General features: G+C 48.0%; 1 protein-coding gene across 4 annotated transcripts in view; it reads right to left on the bottom strand.

Moving 5' to 3' along the window:
* Positions 1-19,145, bottom strand: part of chn1 (chimerin 1) — a 56,145-nt gene that overhangs the window by 4,162 nt on the left and 32,838 nt on the right. For all 4 annotated transcript variants that reach the window (XM_063213390.1, XM_063213388.1, XM_063213391.1 and 1 more), the window contains 5 exons: positions 14,083-14,160; positions 10,962-11,046; positions 3,846-4,019; positions 3,304-3,381; positions 297-434 (listed from right to left, as the gene is read on the bottom strand). In XM_063213390.1, the coding sequence (XP_063069460.1) occupies positions 297-434; positions 3,304-3,381; positions 3,846-4,019; positions 10,962-11,046; positions 14,083-14,160 (553 nt within the window). The remainder of the gene's footprint in view (positions 1-296; positions 435-3,303; positions 3,382-3,845; positions 4,020-10,961; positions 11,047-14,082; positions 14,161-19,145) is intronic.

The raw sequence follows: 19,145 nt of genomic DNA, 5'->3' as shown, positions 1-19,145 counted from the left end.
AATCACACTGTGAGATACACGACATGCTGGGGTGAGATGAATAAGGGGCCAGACTACCCACTCGCAGTCACACCACGTGACTGTAACATCTTTCTGATCTCTGTCTCTTTTCCCTGTCGTTTAAGAGATATTGCCATGTCAAATTTGCAGCAACTATAAAATCCTACCTAATACGAAAACTTTGAGGGCCTTTTTCTCAGTTTCCATGCTGGCGTAGTTACTGCACTTTGCCTTTGTAGGGCAGTTTACACAACATGCTGGGGTGAAATGAACGAATAAGGGGCCAGACTACTCACTGGCAGCCTCGATGAACTTGGGGTAGGCGTCGTACGTGATGACGGGGATGGGCAAGTCCCTGAAGTAGAGCTTCAGAGCGCCAGTGATGATGTTGATGTCTTCGTAAACGTTCACAGAGATATCCGCCTTTTCACCATCTGAGGAGAGGGAGGGAGAGAGAGAGAGAAGAAGGAAAGAAAGAAAGCAATAAAGAAAGAAAGAAAGAAAGAAAAGGGGAAAGAGAGAGGGATCAGAAAGATGTCATGTTAGAGTCACGTTGTATTACAGCAAACAAGGGATGAAAGCGCTGAGGAGAAAACATCAAACGTGAAAATGTGGGCGTCTTAATCGAGCGGGGGGTGGGGGGGGGGGGCTTGGGGGGGCTGTGTGTGTGTGGGGGGGGGGGGGGGGGGGGGGGTGAGTAGGGGGTTGGGCTTCCTTCATCAGCTGTTGGAATGAGATGGTGGGAGAGAGCCTTCCAGGGGTGCCCTAAAGTGTGACTGAGTTACTGGGGGCCCCATGTACTCTATATAGGGGGCCCACACAGTGTCGGATTTATGATGTATGACTGGGCCATCATTGGAGATGATTGTATATAGGGGCCCCACAATTTGCTGCAACGCCCCTGCTGGAGACTCTCCACTCGTCTCCTCATAGAACAAAAGCCTCTGCCTCTGAGATGGAACACATTTGGACAGCGCTGGCCTCTCCGCAGCAGCAGCGGCGGTCATGTGATGCTCTGTAATTTCCAAGGGGTCATCAAAGGCTGGGCCTGAGACTAGAGTTCTGCTGAGCTGACTGCTGTGACTCTGGGCGTGCCTGTCGGCAGCCGCAAGCACAAGCACAAGCGCAGAACATGGCCTAGATCTGCTGAAGGTCTCAGTGTCAGCGTGTGTTGGGCACGAGAGAGAGAAAAGAGAGAGAGAAAGAGAGAGAGAGAGAGAGAGAGAGAGAGAGAGAGAGAGAGCGAGAGAGAGAGAGAGAAAGAAAGAAACAGACGGAAGAGAAATACAGAGAAGGACATACAGAGATAAAAATAAAAGAAGGATGCTGTGTGTGTGTGTGTGTGTGTGTGTGTGTGTGTGTGTGTGTGTGTGTGTGTGTGTGTGTGTGTGTGTGTGTGTGTGTGTGTGTGTGTGTTATACAGTATGCGCCTGTGTCTGTGAATAGTATAAGGTAGAGTGGGTGTTAGACACAGGCCACGGTTCATCGCCATCATCCATCCATGCAGTCGACCAGAGAAGAGCAGTGTAGAGTGAAGCAGCCCAATAGCTGGGGGCTTTCCCCCTAATCCCAGCTGCTAACCGCTGCCTGGCCACGGCCCACAGTGCTCACTCTCCTCCAGATAAGACACAACATGGAGGAGCTCATCTCCATTTCTCCTGGATTGTGGAGAGCCCCTTGTTACATTGGGGATTTTGGCCAGGGGGGGTGTGAGGTACGGGGGATAGGACAGTGGGGGGCTATGCCGTTGAGTATGTTCTTGCAAGGTGGAATTTAGAGAGAGAGAGAGAGGGTTTTTTTGCCTGGGTGAGCAGAGGATTTTTAGGGAGCTCAATGTTTACTGATGAGGGGCAGAGCGAAGCCGGAGCAGGAGCCGGCCTGCTGCCAATCCCCCCCCGCGTTGTACAGGTCACCTCGGTCCAAGCCACACACACAACACAGATGGACCATAAGCCCTCACCCCCTTCATGTGTCATAAGAATTCTCTTTTTCGTGAAATAAACAAAAGCAAGCATTTCAGCATGGGGGACCTAACAGAATTGCCGCATGGACAAAATGTGTGACGGATGCCAGCTAGCAGAGGGACGTTAGCATGGAACGCTAGCATGGAACGCTAGCATGGAACGTTAGTAGCTCCTCTCCCAATAACTCATACACACACTCTACATTACATTACACTTAGCTGACACTTTTATCCAAAGCAACTTACAAATTATTTACAGGGTACTGGTTACATTCCCCGGAGCTATGTGGGGCAAGGTGCCTTGCTCAAGGGTACCTCAGCCATGGAGTGAGATAGGGAGTACAGTAGAAGGGTGAGATTCCAACTGGCAAATCTCTGATCTAAAGCCCATCTCCTTAACCATTAAAGGGACACTGTGCAAGATTTTTAGTTGTTTATTTCCAGAATTCATGCTACCCATTCACTAATGTTACCTTTTTCATGAATACTTACCACCACCATCAAAATCTAAGTATTCATTATGACTGGAGAAATAGCACTTTTCATACATGAAAAGGGGGATCTTCTCCATGGTCCGCCATTTTGAATTTCCAGAAATGGCCATTTTTAGCTGCAAAACTGAAAGTATTAGTTTATTCAAACTTTCATGAAAACATCGAATTTGCCAATAGGCAACCCAGTTTCAATCAGCTGCATAGTTGCAGTACCTTTTTTGACCATTTCCTGCACAGTGTACCTTTAAAGGGACAGTTTGGTCAATTTCAACATGCAGTTGTATTGCTCACGCTACCCTTGACTTGTCAGTACCTGGTGATGCCACATTTTCCGGCTCAGCCCTTTCTGAGATATGAGCAATTCTAATGGGGGCAGCGTTTGTTTACATTTTTAAAAAATGAAACATAGGCCAACTCCAAATATTTTCCCAAAAGGTACTGCTGTTTGCTAGTTGTCTGCTGATGTTTTATAACCTTTTGGATGTTTTTGGGAATAAATAAAAATGTTTTTTTGAAATGTAAACAAAGAGCTGCCCCCATTACAATGACCAGGATCTCGGAAACGGCTGAAGAAGAAGAAAAAAAAATCTCAGGTACTGGCAAGTCCAGGCTAGTGTGAGCATTACAACTGCATGTTGAAATTGACCAAACTGTCCCTTTAAGGCCAAGGCTGCCCTACTCTACTGACTGCAGAATGAGCTAGCAGCCTCTGGCTTTTAGTGGTGACGTGTCCCTCCAATAGGGGACTTTGCTATGAGGCTGCGAGTTCGAGACTTGCGTCTGGATTGCAGAGAATAATACATCTGTAATGAGGGGAACGGACATAAAAAAAGGCAGATACTTTACCTCTGTCAAATGTCAGCTTGGCATCTTCTATCAAATCGCTGAAGCCAGATATCCGGTAAATGCCTTCAGATTTTAAACCTGGGAGGAGAGGAGGAGAAACCATTTCAGTTACAGTTTCTATTTCAAAAAATGCAATACAATATGCCTATGTAAAGATGATGAAGAGACATTGCTACTACATTTTATGCACATTCATGAGTTATTTGAGCACATGTTTATGTTTTAAAGTATATTTTGACACATATGAGTACTGCTACAGTCATATATTTAGGCCTGCTTGTGCAGTGTATGTGTGTCACCACACAAGTATGTGTCTGTGCGTGTTTGTCAGTGAGTGAGTGAGTGAGTGAATGTCAGTGAGTGCATGCATGCGCATGTGTGTGTGTGTCTGTGCGTGTGTGTGTGTGTGTGTGTGTGTGTGTGTGTGTGTGTGTGTGCGCGCGCGCGCGTGTTCGTGACAGAGATCGAATGCGAGACAGGCTGTGTATACGCTGTGTGTGAGAGAGACTGCAGGTGCTCCTGCATATGCATGAGGGCCCCACCTCTGGACTCGATCTCGCGTATGCACATGTCCACCACCATGGGCCTCTTGCTGTTGTGGGCCTTCACCAGGGTGGTCAGGTCACAGCTGTACACCTTCTTCACGTGTTTCAGGTCCGGCTTGCAGTCGTTGGGAACCATCTTGGAACACTGCTTATGCACATTCAACCCACAGTCTAAGAGAGACAAAAAAAGAAGAAAAAAAGGAAAATGTTAATTTTGTGAATTATGTGAATTCAACATGTCATAAATGAATGGATGAATGAGAATCCTCAACAGACATGTCATGATGAAATACATTTGTTTATACACACTAAAAAGCAGATACAATTTATTGCACACAGCGTAATGTGGGCAAGAGGTCTAGGCTTTGATCCTGTAGATTATCAGTGATTCCCTGTGATTAATTCAGCTGCCATTTTCTAATCATTAGTTATGCTGGGGTTATGCTGGGCTTGGCGTTTCCTTGGACTGGACACGCTCTAGTTCCAGTCACTGGGCGGAGGTCTGCTGAGGTTTCAGTCCCGGTAAGTGATCAATAGACCCTGCCTTCATTGACTACTGTGGCCGCCAATACCAGCTGATGTCATCACTTTCTGATAGGTTGCCAATGACACGGTCGGTGTCACCTTGAAAACTAATGGCCACCAAACAAAGGGCTCTGTATGTGTGAAGTGTGCTCACAGCACAAAGGACTGCAGATTTATCACCTCTCAAACATGATGTAAACAAACGTGTTCCCTTTACATTGTGATGTGAATAAAATTATTATCATTATTATTAAGTATTTTTTTGAAAGACAAGATTATAAAAAAGCAGATATATGAGAAACTGTTCTAAATCCAAAACATGGTTAATAGATATTGCAAATTACAAAATTTTCTCCTTGCTCAGTTTAAAATTGCTAGAAAATTGCTAGACAACAGTACATACAAATTGTGTTCAAACAACCACCATAAATACTCAAGAGCAGAAGCACTCTGTCCATCTTATACAGCTTCACAGCGCTACAGTTAGAAAATAGCCCCATTCAAATTACTGGCCAAGGAGCTTACCTAACTGCAAAATGAAATTATGATCATTTACCTTAATTGTTTACAGAACCGAGATAAAAACAAATGTCCCGTTTTTCACACTCCTCCTTACATAAGCACCCTCCACAGGAAACAGACAGACACATAAACATAAACATGTTCAGCCCCAGCGGCAAGAGAAGAGCCAAGTGCGAATCAATCAAGACAGGCGAGCATGTGAGGGAGTGAGAAAGAGAGAGAGAGGGAGCGAGAGGGAGCAAGAGAGAGCGAGAGAGAGGGGGGGCGACAGAGACAGAGAGAGAGAGAGAGAGAGAGAGAGAGAGAGAGAGAGAGAGAGAGAGAGAGAGAGAGAGAGAGAGAGAGAGAGAGAGAGAGAGAGAGAGAGAGAGAGAGAGAGAAAATAAGCGGCTTTCTGCGGTGCCATCACACTAATGCCGACTCATCCTGGTTAACACATACTCCATCACACAGCCCAGACAAGTCCAAATCAACATTTCACACATAACACTAAGACTCAGATGGACAGACAGACAGACAGACAGACAGACAGACTCAATTCTTCCCTATGTGAAAGGAGCTGTGTCTGGCTGGGCCTGGCTGAGTGGAGGCGTGTGGAGTGGGGGCAGGAGAACAGCTGCCACAGTGCTGGGTCCAGTATGCTGGGATGCTGGCTGGGACCAGTAGCAGTAGTGTAGCAGCACTAGCGTTAATGCTAGCAGTGGCAGCAGCAGCATCATCCCACAGAGAACAGATGCTGCTGAGACGAATAAGAGGCAAAATGCAGCGGCTCTACTTTGTGGTGTGTGTGTGTGTGAGAGTGAGAGTGAGAGTGAGAGTGAGAGAGAGAGAGAGAGAGAGAGAGAGAGAGAGAGAGAGAGAGAGAGAGATAGTCAGTGTGTGTGTGTGAGGGGGTGATAGTATCGAGTGGGGGAGGAGAAGAGAGGGCTCTTAGGGAGAATTAAGGGCTCACTGAAAACAATGTGGCCTGGAGGAAAAAATACAGTGCGACAGCAGAGTCAGAGAGAGAGAGAGAGAGAGAGCGAGAGAGAGAGCGAGAGAGCGAGAGAAAGAGAGAGAGAGAGAGAGAGAGAGAGAGAGAGAGAGAGAGAGGGAGACAGAGGAAAGGAGAGTAAGGCAGACAGGACAGAGAGAAAGGAAAAGAGAGAGGGAGTAAAAACACTGAGGGGAAAAGAGTAAATAGAAAGTGGGAGAAAGAGAGAAAAAGAGAAAGAGAGGCTGTGAGGCTGGCATGTCCTGCTCTGCTCTGCTCTCCTCCGAATCTGTGCAGCTCGTGCACAATGACTGTGGAGGCAATGGCTCCGTATGCTGCAGGCTACTGTAGACCTCATTTCCAGTCTGCCTTTCAAATGGGCCATCTCTCTTTCAAGCTTCCAGCAGCACTCAGCTTTCAACGTCCCCAACCAGAGCTCAGCACATTTTATCAATAATAATTAAAAATAAAATAAAATAAAAAGCCCCCAGAACCCCGTCCTACAATCTCATCTTAATCGGTTAATTTTTTCCCTCTGATATGGAACAGAATGGCCTTAAATATTTCTCCCCCATTTGCCGTTCTGCTACAATAAATCTAAAAGAGGTACTCCGGCATGCTGCTATTATGTATCAAATTAAAAGGAGACAGGGTGAAATTGGAAAACATTGTCGAAGAGGACGGCTGAAAAAAAATTAGAATTAAAAAAAAAAAAAAACCCTCAGACATCAAGAGAAGAAGACTGAAGAAAAAAAAACCCTGACATGGCTTGATTAAAATAGAGGCCCCCTTGAGGAGGTCCAGCCTTCATTTGAATTCAGCCGTGCAGAAATGTAATTACTTAAGGAAGAGACAGACCTCTAACGCTGAGGAGAGGAGACAAGGGCTTTTAATAGAGGCCACCCCATTGGTGCGTTCCAACCTCGTTTTTAAAAGCAGCAGCAGCAGCAGCAGCAGCAGCAGCGGTGGTGATGGTAGCAAGCGGTTGGTTACGCTCCGGGGGCGTGCTCCATGCCTGTCAAAGCTCAGGGGAGAAAGGATGACACCCAACAACCAAACCCTCCCCCAACACTATCTCTCCCTCCCATCCTTCCACAGCAGGTCCCAGGTGGGATGGAAGATGGGCTTCTCCAGCCTTGGGGACCACCAATGGCCCCCGGAGGGGAGGAAAGGGGAGGGGGACCGTGAATCCGGTGTGTAGCCACATCGTCAGCACCACCAGGGCTTCATAGAGAGGAGGCAGAGGCAGGGAAGCCGACAAGGGCGGACAAAAAGGGGTCAGCCGTCCAGGGCCCAGGGAGAGGGCGGGCCCATAATTGGGTTCCAAGTACATTTTAGGTGAGGGGGGGCTTTCAGATGATTTTGTCCAGGGCCCAGCCAAAGCTGTCAGCAGCCCTGGGCAGAGGAATGCTACCCGGGTTAGGGAGGATGAGCAACGCTGGCTGGCTGGCTGGCTGGCTGGCTGGTGGGGGGTTGGGGGCTTGTTTTGTGGGTAGAGTGCTGAAGGTGAGGTGTGGGCTGGCCAGTAGGGACCGGTGGGGAGAGTGCGGAGGGCCACCAGGGGCTCATAAGCACGTCATTACAATGTCAGGACCCCTCTGACCCCACGCGGTAGAGCCCCCTCTTTCACCCTGTCTGTCTACTGCGGCTGGCTCTATGAGCCATGTGTGTTGCTGAGTGTGCTCCTACCACAGGGTGGAAAGGACCCGCGCTCTGCATTTGTAGGACAGAGTAGCAATGGCAAAGTGAAAAAACTACATATTTTGTCAAAATAAAGTTTACACTAAAAATGGTCTAAACACAACACCTCATTTATCTTGTGACAAAGACTTATGGTCCAAATGTGCCCCATTTTAGAGAATTTGGAGTAACTACAACATCCCATCTAATACCACGGCTTTGAAGGCATTTTTTTCAGTTTCAATGTTGCCATAGACTGTTACTGCATTTTGCCTTTGTACTGTAGGGCAGAATTATACATCAGCATCCACCGACCGCATCCTAAAGAAAAACAGGCAACGGGAATGGCATTGAAAACCGCCTTGTGTTGCGGCAGCTTAATTTTAATGTGTGAATATGTGTGTTTGTGCGTATAGCGAGTGTATCCTTCAGTGAATGGTGTGTGTGTGTGTGTGTGTGTGTGTGTGTGTGTGTGTGTGTGTGTGTGTGTGTGTGTGTGTGTGTGTGTGTGTGTGTGTGTGTGTGTGTGTGTGTGTGTGTGTGTGACAGAGAGCGCATAGCCACACTACACAGGAAGAATAGTCTTCCATCCCCACACTGCACAATCTCTCCTCATTAAAGAGGCATGCCAGCTTTGTTTTTCTTCACAGCCATGATGGCATGAGGCTGAGGCTGGGGGTGGGGGTGGGGGTTGGGTGGTACTGATGGTGGTGGCAGCGTTGGTGGTAGCAGTGTGTGTGTGTGTGTGTGTGTGTGTGTGTGTGTGTGTGTGTGTGTGTGTGTGTGTGTGTGTGTGTGTGTGTGTGTGTGTGTGTGTGTGTGTGTGTGTGTGTATTGGGAGGGGAGAGGGGGTGTTTCTGTGATGAGAGAATGTGGCACAACAGAGCAAAGCAGGGGGACGGCTCCCTGGCATGAACCCAAAACCCCTTTCACACATAACACCCACTCACCCACCCAACCCCCTCCCCCCTCCTGCTCTATCCCCATCCTCTCCACCAAAAAACAGAGGGGAGGAGGAGGAGGAGAAGGCACAAATTCCACTCCTTTTCTTCTACTGGAGCGCTGAGAGCAAAGATTTAAACATCAAATAACGACTACTCTACTGTCCTACTTTCTACCATCATCACTTCGCCAATGAAAAGAAAGAGGAAGAGAAGAAAAAAAAAAGCAGACAAAAACAAAGCCAACATGCCAAGAAGAGCAAGACAACGCTCCAGAGAGGAAAAAAATACATCTCCAATAAATAACTTCTTTGAACGCGATGCTGCTTTCAAAATCAATCCATAAATAATTCATTTGGTCGCGTATCTGAACACATACGTGTCGCTCAGTTAGTCCTATAAATAAAACATACAAATAAACACACACACAAACGCACACGCACACACGCACACGCGCACGCACGCACACACACGCACACGCACACACACACGCACACACGCACACACACACAAAAGCCCATTTCATTTCCCACATTCTGATACCAGTTTCCTGATTCACTGTGTGTTGGGGAAAAAAACAGATAGGAAGGGAGCGATGTGAGCAGAGGCACTTGAGTGCCATAGAGACAGGCAGCCCGTCTCCATTGGAGCACACAGACGCAGATGAGTAAATGATTGCATCATGCGCACCAACCGCCCGCTACATGGCTATGGGGGATGCAGGGGGGTGCGCTGAGCATTGAGTCCCACCATAATAAAGCCGTGATGCTTTTTAAATCACATTTAGACTTTGTTGCCGCCACCCGCCCATCCCCCCCGACCCCCCACAGCACACTATTCATTCCGTTACCGGTGAATAACCCGATAATCGTTCAATGTTATTGAATTGGAGACTGGAATTGGCTGAAAATGGGTCTCGGAATGGGTAACAAAGAAAAGCCAACAACTTCAACCTCATTCGCTGAAAACCCCCCCCAAAAAAACAAGCTTTCAAATACAAAGCTGATGTTTCATCATCCCACATAAAATGTTGATTATATGCGTGTCATGAGCCAGTAATGAAGGGAATCTAAATGGAAATAAACAACTGTGACAAACGCACTCACTTCGCTCGCTCACAGAGATGCCGCACAACAACCACAACAACAACAAAAAAAGCATTTTATGATCTAGTGCCTACATGGATGGAACACCAATCCATCATCTGAGCCGCGAGTACTGGGCAGAAAGCAGCACACTTACATAAATGTACAGCTGCAGCTAAATGAGGCCAAAAGAGCCCCCCCCCCCCTTCATAACCCCCCTCCCTCACACACACACATATATGGGCCACCCTTTAAATGCATATTTAAAAGCACTCATTGGAGTGCATCGTGGGAACAGGAACAATCCATCACTGTTGCCCGGGCTGAGGTCAGTATTTTTTCCCCCTCTCTCCTCTACTCTCTAGTCTATAGCGATAACACCAGAAGAGAAAGGGTAAGGGAGAAAGAGAGAGAGCGAGAGAAGAGAGAGAGGGAAGCATTTTCCCCTCTCTACTCTTAAGTCTTTAGTGATAACACCAGGAGAGAGAGAGAGAGAGAGAAGAAAGAGAGGGAAGCATTTTCCCCTCTCTACTCTTAAGTCTTTAGTGATAACACCAGGAGAGAGAGAGAGAGAGAGAGAGAGAGAGAGAGAGAGAGAGAGAGAGAGAGAGAGAGAGAGAGAGAGAGAGAGCGAGCAGTTTCTTCCCCTCTCTACTCAAAGTCTTTAGCGATAACACCAAGAGAGAGAGAGAGAGAGAGAGAGAGAGAGAGAGAGAGAGAGAGAGAGAGAGAGAGAGAGAGCGAGAGAGAGAGAGAAAGAGAGAGAGAGAGAGAGAGAGAGCATCATCAGGTCAGGATGCATTAGCGGGAGCACATTTATGTCAGCACTCTTAATCTGGGATGTGCTGTACCGATACGAGACCTCGTTCTGGACAGTTATGAAACTCTATGAAAGTCATCTGCCGCGTGCTGTGCTGTGCTGTACAGCGTTTACGCAATACATACATTAAACTTTCACTTCAGCTGGAAAACCAGGTTACCCACATAGAGCTGCGAAACGATGCTCTGAGTTACATAAACAACACAAGCGATGCATTTTTCAAGAGTGGTCCCTGTGGTATGAGTGAGTGATGAAGAGAGAGAGAGAGAGAGAGAGAGAGAGAGAGAGAGAGAGAGAGAGAGAGAGAGAGAGATAGATAGAGTGAGTGTGTGTGTGTGTCAGTGTGCTGTCCTTTATAGCATCTCAGTTTATGTAGATCTGTGTTGTTTCATTTGACTGTGTGTGAGGATGTGTCTGGTTGATTGTATCTCTTTGTATCACTGTGAGAGAGGGGACATGCATGCATGCGTGTGTGTGTGTGTGTGTGTGTGTGTGTGTGTGTGTGTGTGTGTGTGTGTGTGTGTGTGTGTGTGTGTGTGTGTGTGTGAGAGAGAGAAAGTACTGTACCTGCGCATTTGACTCCCTGAGCGATAAGTCCCCACATAAAATTGGCACAGTATTCACACCAGTGAGGCCCTCGAAACGTGTGGACCTGCAAATAAACCAAACAGCAGTCAGTCTCTTCCACACCAACACAAATGTTCACATACAGCTCGAGCTCCTCATTGATGAGTATTTTTTCCCCTTTATTTTCCCCCCCATATTTCGACTGAAAGAATTTAAGGTATACTTTATTTCTAGATATGGTACATTCAGATCAGATATCTAAACCAGTACTTAACCTGTCCATTTTCATTAACAACCAACCCCACAAATACTCACTCTTATGAACATAAAAAAGAACCATCCAGACAAAAAAAAACAGCTTTAAAAATACACACAAAACACGTCACTGAAACATACACATTGACAAACTCACCCACGCTAGTATAAACACATTCCCAATGTCCATCTCTGACGCAAGCAGGCACACGCTCACAGAAACAAACATGAACACGCTCACCTCCCTGACACACACTGACAAACACTGACACACATAAACAGTCCTAAAAAAAACACACAACCATCCCTAAAGCACGGCAGTAGGAACAGTGTGAGGGGGTTGGTGTGTGTGTGTGTGTGTGTGTGTGTGTGTGTGTGTGTGTGTGTGTGTGTGTGTGTGTGTGTGTGTGTGTGTGTGTGTGTGTGTATGTGTGCGCGTGCGTGTGTGTGTGTGTGTGTGTGTGTGTGTGTGTGTGTGTGTGTGTGTGTGTGTGTGTGTGTGTGTGTGTGTGTGTGTGCGCGCATGTGAGTGTGTGTGTGTGTGTGCAGGGGGGGGTGTCAGCTAATCCTCCCGTTGAAAGCTGTGAGGCGTCGCGCCGTGGTCAAATCTTCCCCCTGCACCCTAATCCACTCAACCAATTAAGGAGCCAGCGCCTGCCACTCGCTCTCATCCACCAGGTAACAGCCCGGCCAATCAGAACGCAGCCCCTGACTCGTCAATGTTTATGTGTCTGTCTGCGTGTGTGTCTGTGTGCGTGTGTGTGTGTGGGGATGAGGCAGCAGTGAGTGTTGCTGAAGACCCCACACACCATCTTGAAGTCTAATATCCAGGGCAGGGGGTCACACTCAGCTAATCACACCGGTGGGCTCAGTTAAAACACACAGCAAAAACAAACCAGGTGGCTGGAAATTAAAGCCATGCTTCAAAGTGGCCACATGGAGGAAAAAGGGGGAAACATTAAAAAGGGGCATCTTAATAACAGCCTTCTTCAGAATCAATGAATTTGAACATTGAATCAATGGAGCATCAATTTACAATTAAATCTAGGCTATCAAAAACAAAAAATAATTAAATCGATCTTTCCCCCCTATTGAAGATTCAAGACTGAAGATGAATCCATCATGTCCCCAAGGGAAATTTGTCTTGGACATGCACACAAGCGGCCACCACACAAAACATGACAAATAGCACAACCGAATAGCCAAGCGCTGATAGTGCAGACACTAAGCGCATGTATTTTGCTTGGTGGGATAGGATAGCAGATACTTAGTTTCTAGATATATGCAGTTCAGCTGTTTATACCACCAACCACCTGACCATTTCAGTGAACAAACAAACAACCAATTCCATCACTCAGCATTGGCAACATGACAAAGGGCTTCCAAAACAACAAACACAACACTGATTTCCTTCTCCCAGCTAGCTTTGGAGTGATTCTCTTGTGATGACAACTAATAACACAGCACAGGAACAACACCAGTGGCTTTTTGTGAGCTAGTGTGTGTATAACCCCCCATGTGTTTTTTTAATGTGTGTGTGTGTGTGTGTGTGTGTGTGTGTGTGTGTGTGTGTGTGTGTGTGTGTGTGTGTGTGTGTGTGCGTGTGTGTGTGTGTGTGCGCGTGTGTGTGCGTGTGTGTGAGAGAGAGAAGTGTACCACTTCTGCAAAAGAATAGCCCATATTGCGACAAATAAAGGCTACTTCTGCTACTACAACTACTATAAGGGCTGTAGGTGATTAAGTGGAGGTGCGAGTACAGTACACTACAGTACAGTACAGTACAGTAAACTACACTATAGTACAGTACGATACTGGGCTGTGTGCTGCTGGTACTGCTACTGCTGAGCTGTGTAAATGGTGAGGGAGGGAGAACCAGCAGCTCTGCTCAGCTTTGCTCCGCTCAGCAGACCCATTACCAGGCACATAACACACGGGGGTCCCTGGAGGAGTCAGCACTTCCACGGAGGAGGAAGAGCCTCCTGCCTGCCTCTGCTCTCCCCTTCTTCATTAACCAGCACCAGCCATGCAGCCTCACAGCCAGGCAGGCAGGCAGGGGAGTGAGCGAATGGGGTTGCTGACTACAGCCAAAGCCAAACACACACACGCACACACACGCACACACACACACAAACAGGCATACTCACACACACCCGCCCGAATGGTAGCCCCTTCTAGTGGCTAATCTCCCCCATCTGCCACCCCACACACTCAGTGGCCACTCGCTCGCTCACACGCAGCCCACAGCCCAACCAACAGATTTGTTTTTTTTGAAAAAGGCTCTTTGAACAGAGACCCATAACAGTCCTTGTTGAAGAGACCCCCCCTGCCACCCCCTACCCCCCATTCGACTAAGGCCTAAAGCCCCCAGTCCCAAAGCCCCATTCCCTCCTTCTCCTTCCCCTCTTCTCTCCTAGAGACAGAGCTGCAAGCTCAGTGCAACCATAGAAACCCACGACTCACACTCTTTTTGTCAGTTTAAACTTCCACTCAAACAGCCTTCCCAGCAAGTCATTCATTTCATACAACAACACGAAATGAAAAGTTGTAAAATAATGCAAGTTACTCAAACAAGCACAAACACAAAGCAGGCCGGTGTGTGTGTGTGTGTGTGTGTGTGTGTGTGTGTGTGTGTGTGTGTGTGTGTGTGTGTGTGTGTGTGTGTGTGTGTGTGTGTGTGTGTGTGTGTGTGTGTGTGTGTGCGTTTGTTTTTACAGGGACTTGTCAAAAGACATACACAAATAATCTGTAATAACTGTAGTCACTTCGTATAAAAGCATCAGTCAAGTGTAATGTAATGTACTGTAATGTAAAGCAATGCATGCGTGTGCGTGCACGTTGTGTTGCGCGCGTTTCACGGCTTGCTTACCTTGAAGTTGTGGACTTTCTCGTACTTGGGCGCGCGGTCCGTCTCCTTCAGCGTGGCGCGTCGCACCAGCGAGGTGAGCTGCGAATAGGCAAAGAGTTTAAGCGGTTGCCAGATAGTGGCGGGGGGCTTCTGGGGTCCCATCCTCATGCCCAGAGCCGCCGCCAGCATCTCCTGCTGACTGGCCTCCTGCTTAGAGGACGACTTGGTGGTCTGCACCAGGGACTTCTCCCCCTTGCACACCGAGTACGACTCCCTGGACGGCATGTCTATAGTAGTGGCTATTAAAGATGGCTAAAGAAGTCTTAAAACAACTGAAGCCCTGAGAGAGCGAGAGCGAGCGAGAGACAACGGAAAAGCTAAAATTGAAGAGAGAGAGAGGATTCCTCTATTCTACAGCTATACTATCGAGACAAAATATTCTAGGCATTTTTTCAGGTTTTCCTTTTAAATGTCATCCAGTAGTAAACAGAACAAAAACAAAAAGAGCTACTGCTGAAGCTAAAAAGAAGTTGGTTCTCAACTGCCTCTTTCTCACAAAAAAAGTCCAATGCGTGAAAAAATTCCAAGCCAAGAGGAACCCAAGTAGCAAGTAGCGACACCACAAAAATTGCCAATACTGTATCAAGTCCTGAGTTGTGTGTCCACAAAAGAGAGCGAGCGTGCGCTGGTCATGTGTGTACTCCGGTGGTAGCAGCGGCCCCCACTACTCCGTGTGGGCATCTATATGCAGATGAGATGAGCCCAACTGAGCGCTCCCCTCTCCTCTCCTCTCCTGGCTGTAATCCTCGCCTCCCTGCACAGAGCTGATAGTCTCCCTGGAAGATCAGCGGTAACACTGCCAGTGGATGCTGTCTCCACCGCCAGGGAGAGAAGAGAGGAGGAGAGAGGGGAGGGGTGTGGGGAGGAGAGAGAGAGAGAGAGAGAGCGCGAGAGGAGGGGAGGAGGAGAGCAGGAAGCAGAGAGAGAAGAGAAGAGTAAAAGGGGTGGGGGGAGGGCCCTAATGCTAGTCACGCAGGCTTTAGACAGGTCGCCTCAGCCAATCAGAGGCAGGCTGGCAGGGCTTGACGACAGGGTTTCACCCCGCCCCCCTCTCCTCTCCTCAGCCCCTGTAGTCTGTGCTGTGCTCCGCTGGGAGGATGAAAAGGAAGGAGGAGGCACTACACAGCCAGGCAGCCAGGCAGCCAGGCAGGCAGGCAGGCAGGCAGGCAGGCAGGCAGGCAGGGCCGCTGACAGCTTTGGCCGGGCCCCCTAAACCAATACATACAATGTAATGAGTACCCAATTCTGGGCTCCCTCTCTTCCTGGGCCCGGGACAACTGTCCCCTTTGTCCCCCTCCCTGTTGGCACCCCTGGCAGCACAGGCATGGAGAGGCTACAGCAGGAGCGTGGGATGATAATGAGCAATGAATGAGTCATACATCATCTCTCGGAGCTGAGCTGGAATTGGCTGCTGAAACACACAGTTCACTTCAGTTGAGCTCGCCTCTGCTCAGCCAGAAATCATCATTGGTGCCACTATCATTGCCCACTATCCCAACAAAGTAAAAAAAAAAATAGTGTTAAAATCAACACATTGAGGGCTTGAATGTTATACTCTAGTGTTACATTTGACTCTCCTCCTAGGTGTTGAATTCACACTGCCAGATTCACTGTGTATGAGTCAAAGACAGGGTTTTTGGGGGCTCAGATGTCAGGTTGTGCAACGGTATCTAAAGCCCCTAAATGAATTGGTAACGGGTGGTTGATATGCTACAATGAATACAGTATGATAGTCCACTAAAAAAACAAAACAAAATCCATTCACTAGTGGCACTGGCTGTCGTTGCACCACCCTGACGTGTGCTACTGGGTCAAAGGCATGCAAAATGGCATTGTCATTCACTGTAACGGATGCCTTCTGCTGACTGTAACTAAAAAAGATGACTCTTTTTATTTATTTATTGTTACAGAGAACTCATGAAAGCCTCGGCTGTCATCCATTCACTTGAAACAATTTAAAAATCATGTTTTTTTGGCAGTTACAGTCGGTGGAAGGTGTCCGTAACACTGAATGACAAAGACTTCTTTGACCCTACTGCTGAAACATCACTGACCCGTAATGCATACAGGTCTTATCAACAAGCCCTTCATAGCAAATGCAGCCTATGATGGGGTTAACATACTCCAGAGCTTGTGTCTTTTTTTGTTTTGTGGTCAGTTCTGTTTCGAGTATAACCAACAATGCTTGCAACCCACAACACAAAAAGCTCGCCTTACAGTGAAAAATGCTAACCATAAGGGACACAGGCTCAGCCAGAAAATTCAAAATGAGTAGAGAGAAGCAGGACACGTTTCAAAAGAGCGGTAAACTGGGCTCATTATGAAAGGGGATAGCGGATCCCAGGAAGCAGATGTTCAAATGTAGACCAATTAAAATGGGAAAAATGTGTAAAAGATTTCAAACGTTTGCCTACAGATGGTTGAGAAAAGATGAAAGCAATATGTAAATGAGCAGGCATGGGCAGCGAATGGGGAAGCCATCCCGTTTCCAAAAAAGAGAACGAAGTAAGCCTTCACACACCAGTCTCACAGAGGACACAAAGTAAAACCCCAAAATGAAACCATCTCACTGGCGACAGAAAGGAACAACTGGGGGAAGTGTCTTTGCCTCCCTCTAGAAGACAGACAATGCTGCTGCTGCTGCTTCTGTGAGCATTGAAATGTCACTCAGCCCCTAATCCCTGTGTGGGCTCTCGCTCAGATGGCATGATGTTGCAGCACAGCACAGCACAGCAGAGTACAGCTCAGAGAGCTTCATCACACGCCAATTATGCACCTCGTAGGCAGCCCGCTGCAATAAACAAACACCACTGGCCAGCTAGAGGAGCACATCCAACATCCTGCCCACACAGCAGAGGAGGGGGGGGGGAGGAAGAGAGAGACAGAGAGAGAAAGAGAGGGGAGAGAGAAAGAAAGAGGGAGAGAGAAAGAGAGGGGGGGAGGGGGAGAGAGAGAGAGAGAGAGAGAGAGAGAGAGAGAGAGAGAGAGACAGAGAGAGAGAGAGAGAGAGAGACAGAGAGAGAGAGAGAGAGAGAGAGAGACAGAGAGAGAGAGAGAGAGAGAGAGAGAGAGAGAGAGAGAAAGAGAGAGAAAGAGAGACAGAGAGAGAAAGAAAGAGACAGACTGACAGAGAGACAGAGAGAGAGAGACAGAGAGACAGAGAGAGAGATTAGAAAAAGAGAGACAAATATCTCTCCTGCCATGGCTCCGAGTCATTGGAGTTGGTGATGCATCTCCACAGACAGGCCCCTTACTCTTTTACACACACAGACAGGTAGACAGATATATAGACAGCCAGGCAGGCAGGCAGGCAAACAGGTAGACAGGCAAGACTGGCCGAGAAATAGGCAGCCAGACATCCAGGCAGACGAGCAGGCAAAAAGTAGACCCGACATCGACGGCACACCGGGCGAGACCAGCTCAAGATCAATAACGAGGAGCTTTCATTTGCTGATCCGCGCCACCAGACACCGGCTCACATGAAAGAGGCAGGAGCTATAATGGGGGAGCCTCGCTCCTCTTTTCTCCTCTCTTCTCTCCCCCACTGGCTGAGGTAGATCGATGTGATGTGGTCTGATGTGTGGACCAGTGTGTGATGCTTGTGCCAGACCTGGCCAGGGGTGGGGACGGCTGGAGGAGAAGAAAGGGGACCTCCAGGTGGACATGAAAGGGGGCGGGAGGCTGGGAGCTGAGGCCTCCTACGGAGATCACTCTCCAGCACCACAGTCGCCCAAACCAGACCACGCAGCTCCACACACACACCACACCACACCGCACACACCACACCGCATCACATCTAGCCAGGCTACCTGCAACATGGCCAGACTCTGTAACTGTGTCCGCTTCCTCCATCAATCCCCCCCACACCCACCTGCCGTTAACAACCCCCCATTACGGAAGCCCATCTCAGGGGTCTGGGAGCTTTGGCGTGGCTCTCTGGCTTTTCAGTGTATAATTGCGTTGCCTGCTGCTGGCTGCAACACTGCCGTCTTGACATCCCAGGATGTGGTTGGGCTTTGAATGTGCATCAGCATCCATCAGCACCCCCTCTCTCCATCCCTCCATCCCCACCTCTAATTGACACTGATGGATTTTGCTCTTTTTTTCCCAGACACACTCACTCTCTCCGCCATCAGTGGGTACCGTAGGCTCGTAAAGCAGCACAGACACAGACACAGACACAGAAATGGACGCTAAGTGCTGTTAACAAACACGGGCTGTTTTCTCTTTTTTTTTCTCTGTAGAAAACAAAATAAACAAAAAATTAGCCAACCATCTGGACACCCAAATCCTATTTCGGTGCTGTTCCAGATGATGCTCCGTGTATGTGTGAAGCAGCGAGGGCTTAGGACGGGGCGGGAAAAGCCCCACTAACTGAATAAGCACAGCCGATAATTTGCTTATCTATTGTTCTGGAAAAAAATCCCCAAAGTGATTTGACCCCTAAACACCCCTAAATCTGTTACATTTTTTCCAACTACACACGGACGGTAGTTCGTCACACTATCATTTGTTTCAATATCCCAAAAGTGTCACGCTCAACAACCAACATGCTGGCATTTTCAATGTCATTCCAATCCTGACGCATTCGTCCATACTTGAAGGGTGAAACCAGTAAACTGTGAATGTTGCACTCGAACCAGTAGACAACAGAATAGATGGCAATTACCAGAGGAGTCTGTTACACAATGCATTTACGCACAACACAGCCCATGCAATGGCGTGTCGTAGGAGTGCGTGTTGCCTAGCAATATTCAAAGTGCTTCGGTCGGGAACGAAGCGATGGAGCGCGCGCGGTGGAGAGGTGAGGTCACCCCAGCCCTCAGTGGGAGGAAATCGTTGTTGTTATATAAGCAAATGTTATAAACGCTCCAGTGCGACACGGTGTTATATCACCAGGTGGAAGTGGCATCAGACTGGCCTTCATTCCTCTTCTCCTCGGAAAACAGACACAGAATGAGCAGAAAGAAAACATGGTGAGAGAAAAACACGACGAGAGAGAGAGAGAGAGAGAGAGAGAGAGA

Source organism: Engraulis encrasicolus, chromosome 13 (assembly GCF_034702125.1).
Source record: "Engraulis encrasicolus isolate BLACKSEA-1 chromosome 13, IST_EnEncr_1.0, whole genome shotgun sequence".
In the NCBI taxonomy this organism is placed as follows: domain Eukaryota; kingdom Metazoa; phylum Chordata; class Actinopteri; order Clupeiformes; family Engraulidae; genus Engraulis; species Engraulis encrasicolus.
This window is presented reverse-complemented; position numbering and strand designations above follow the sequence as displayed.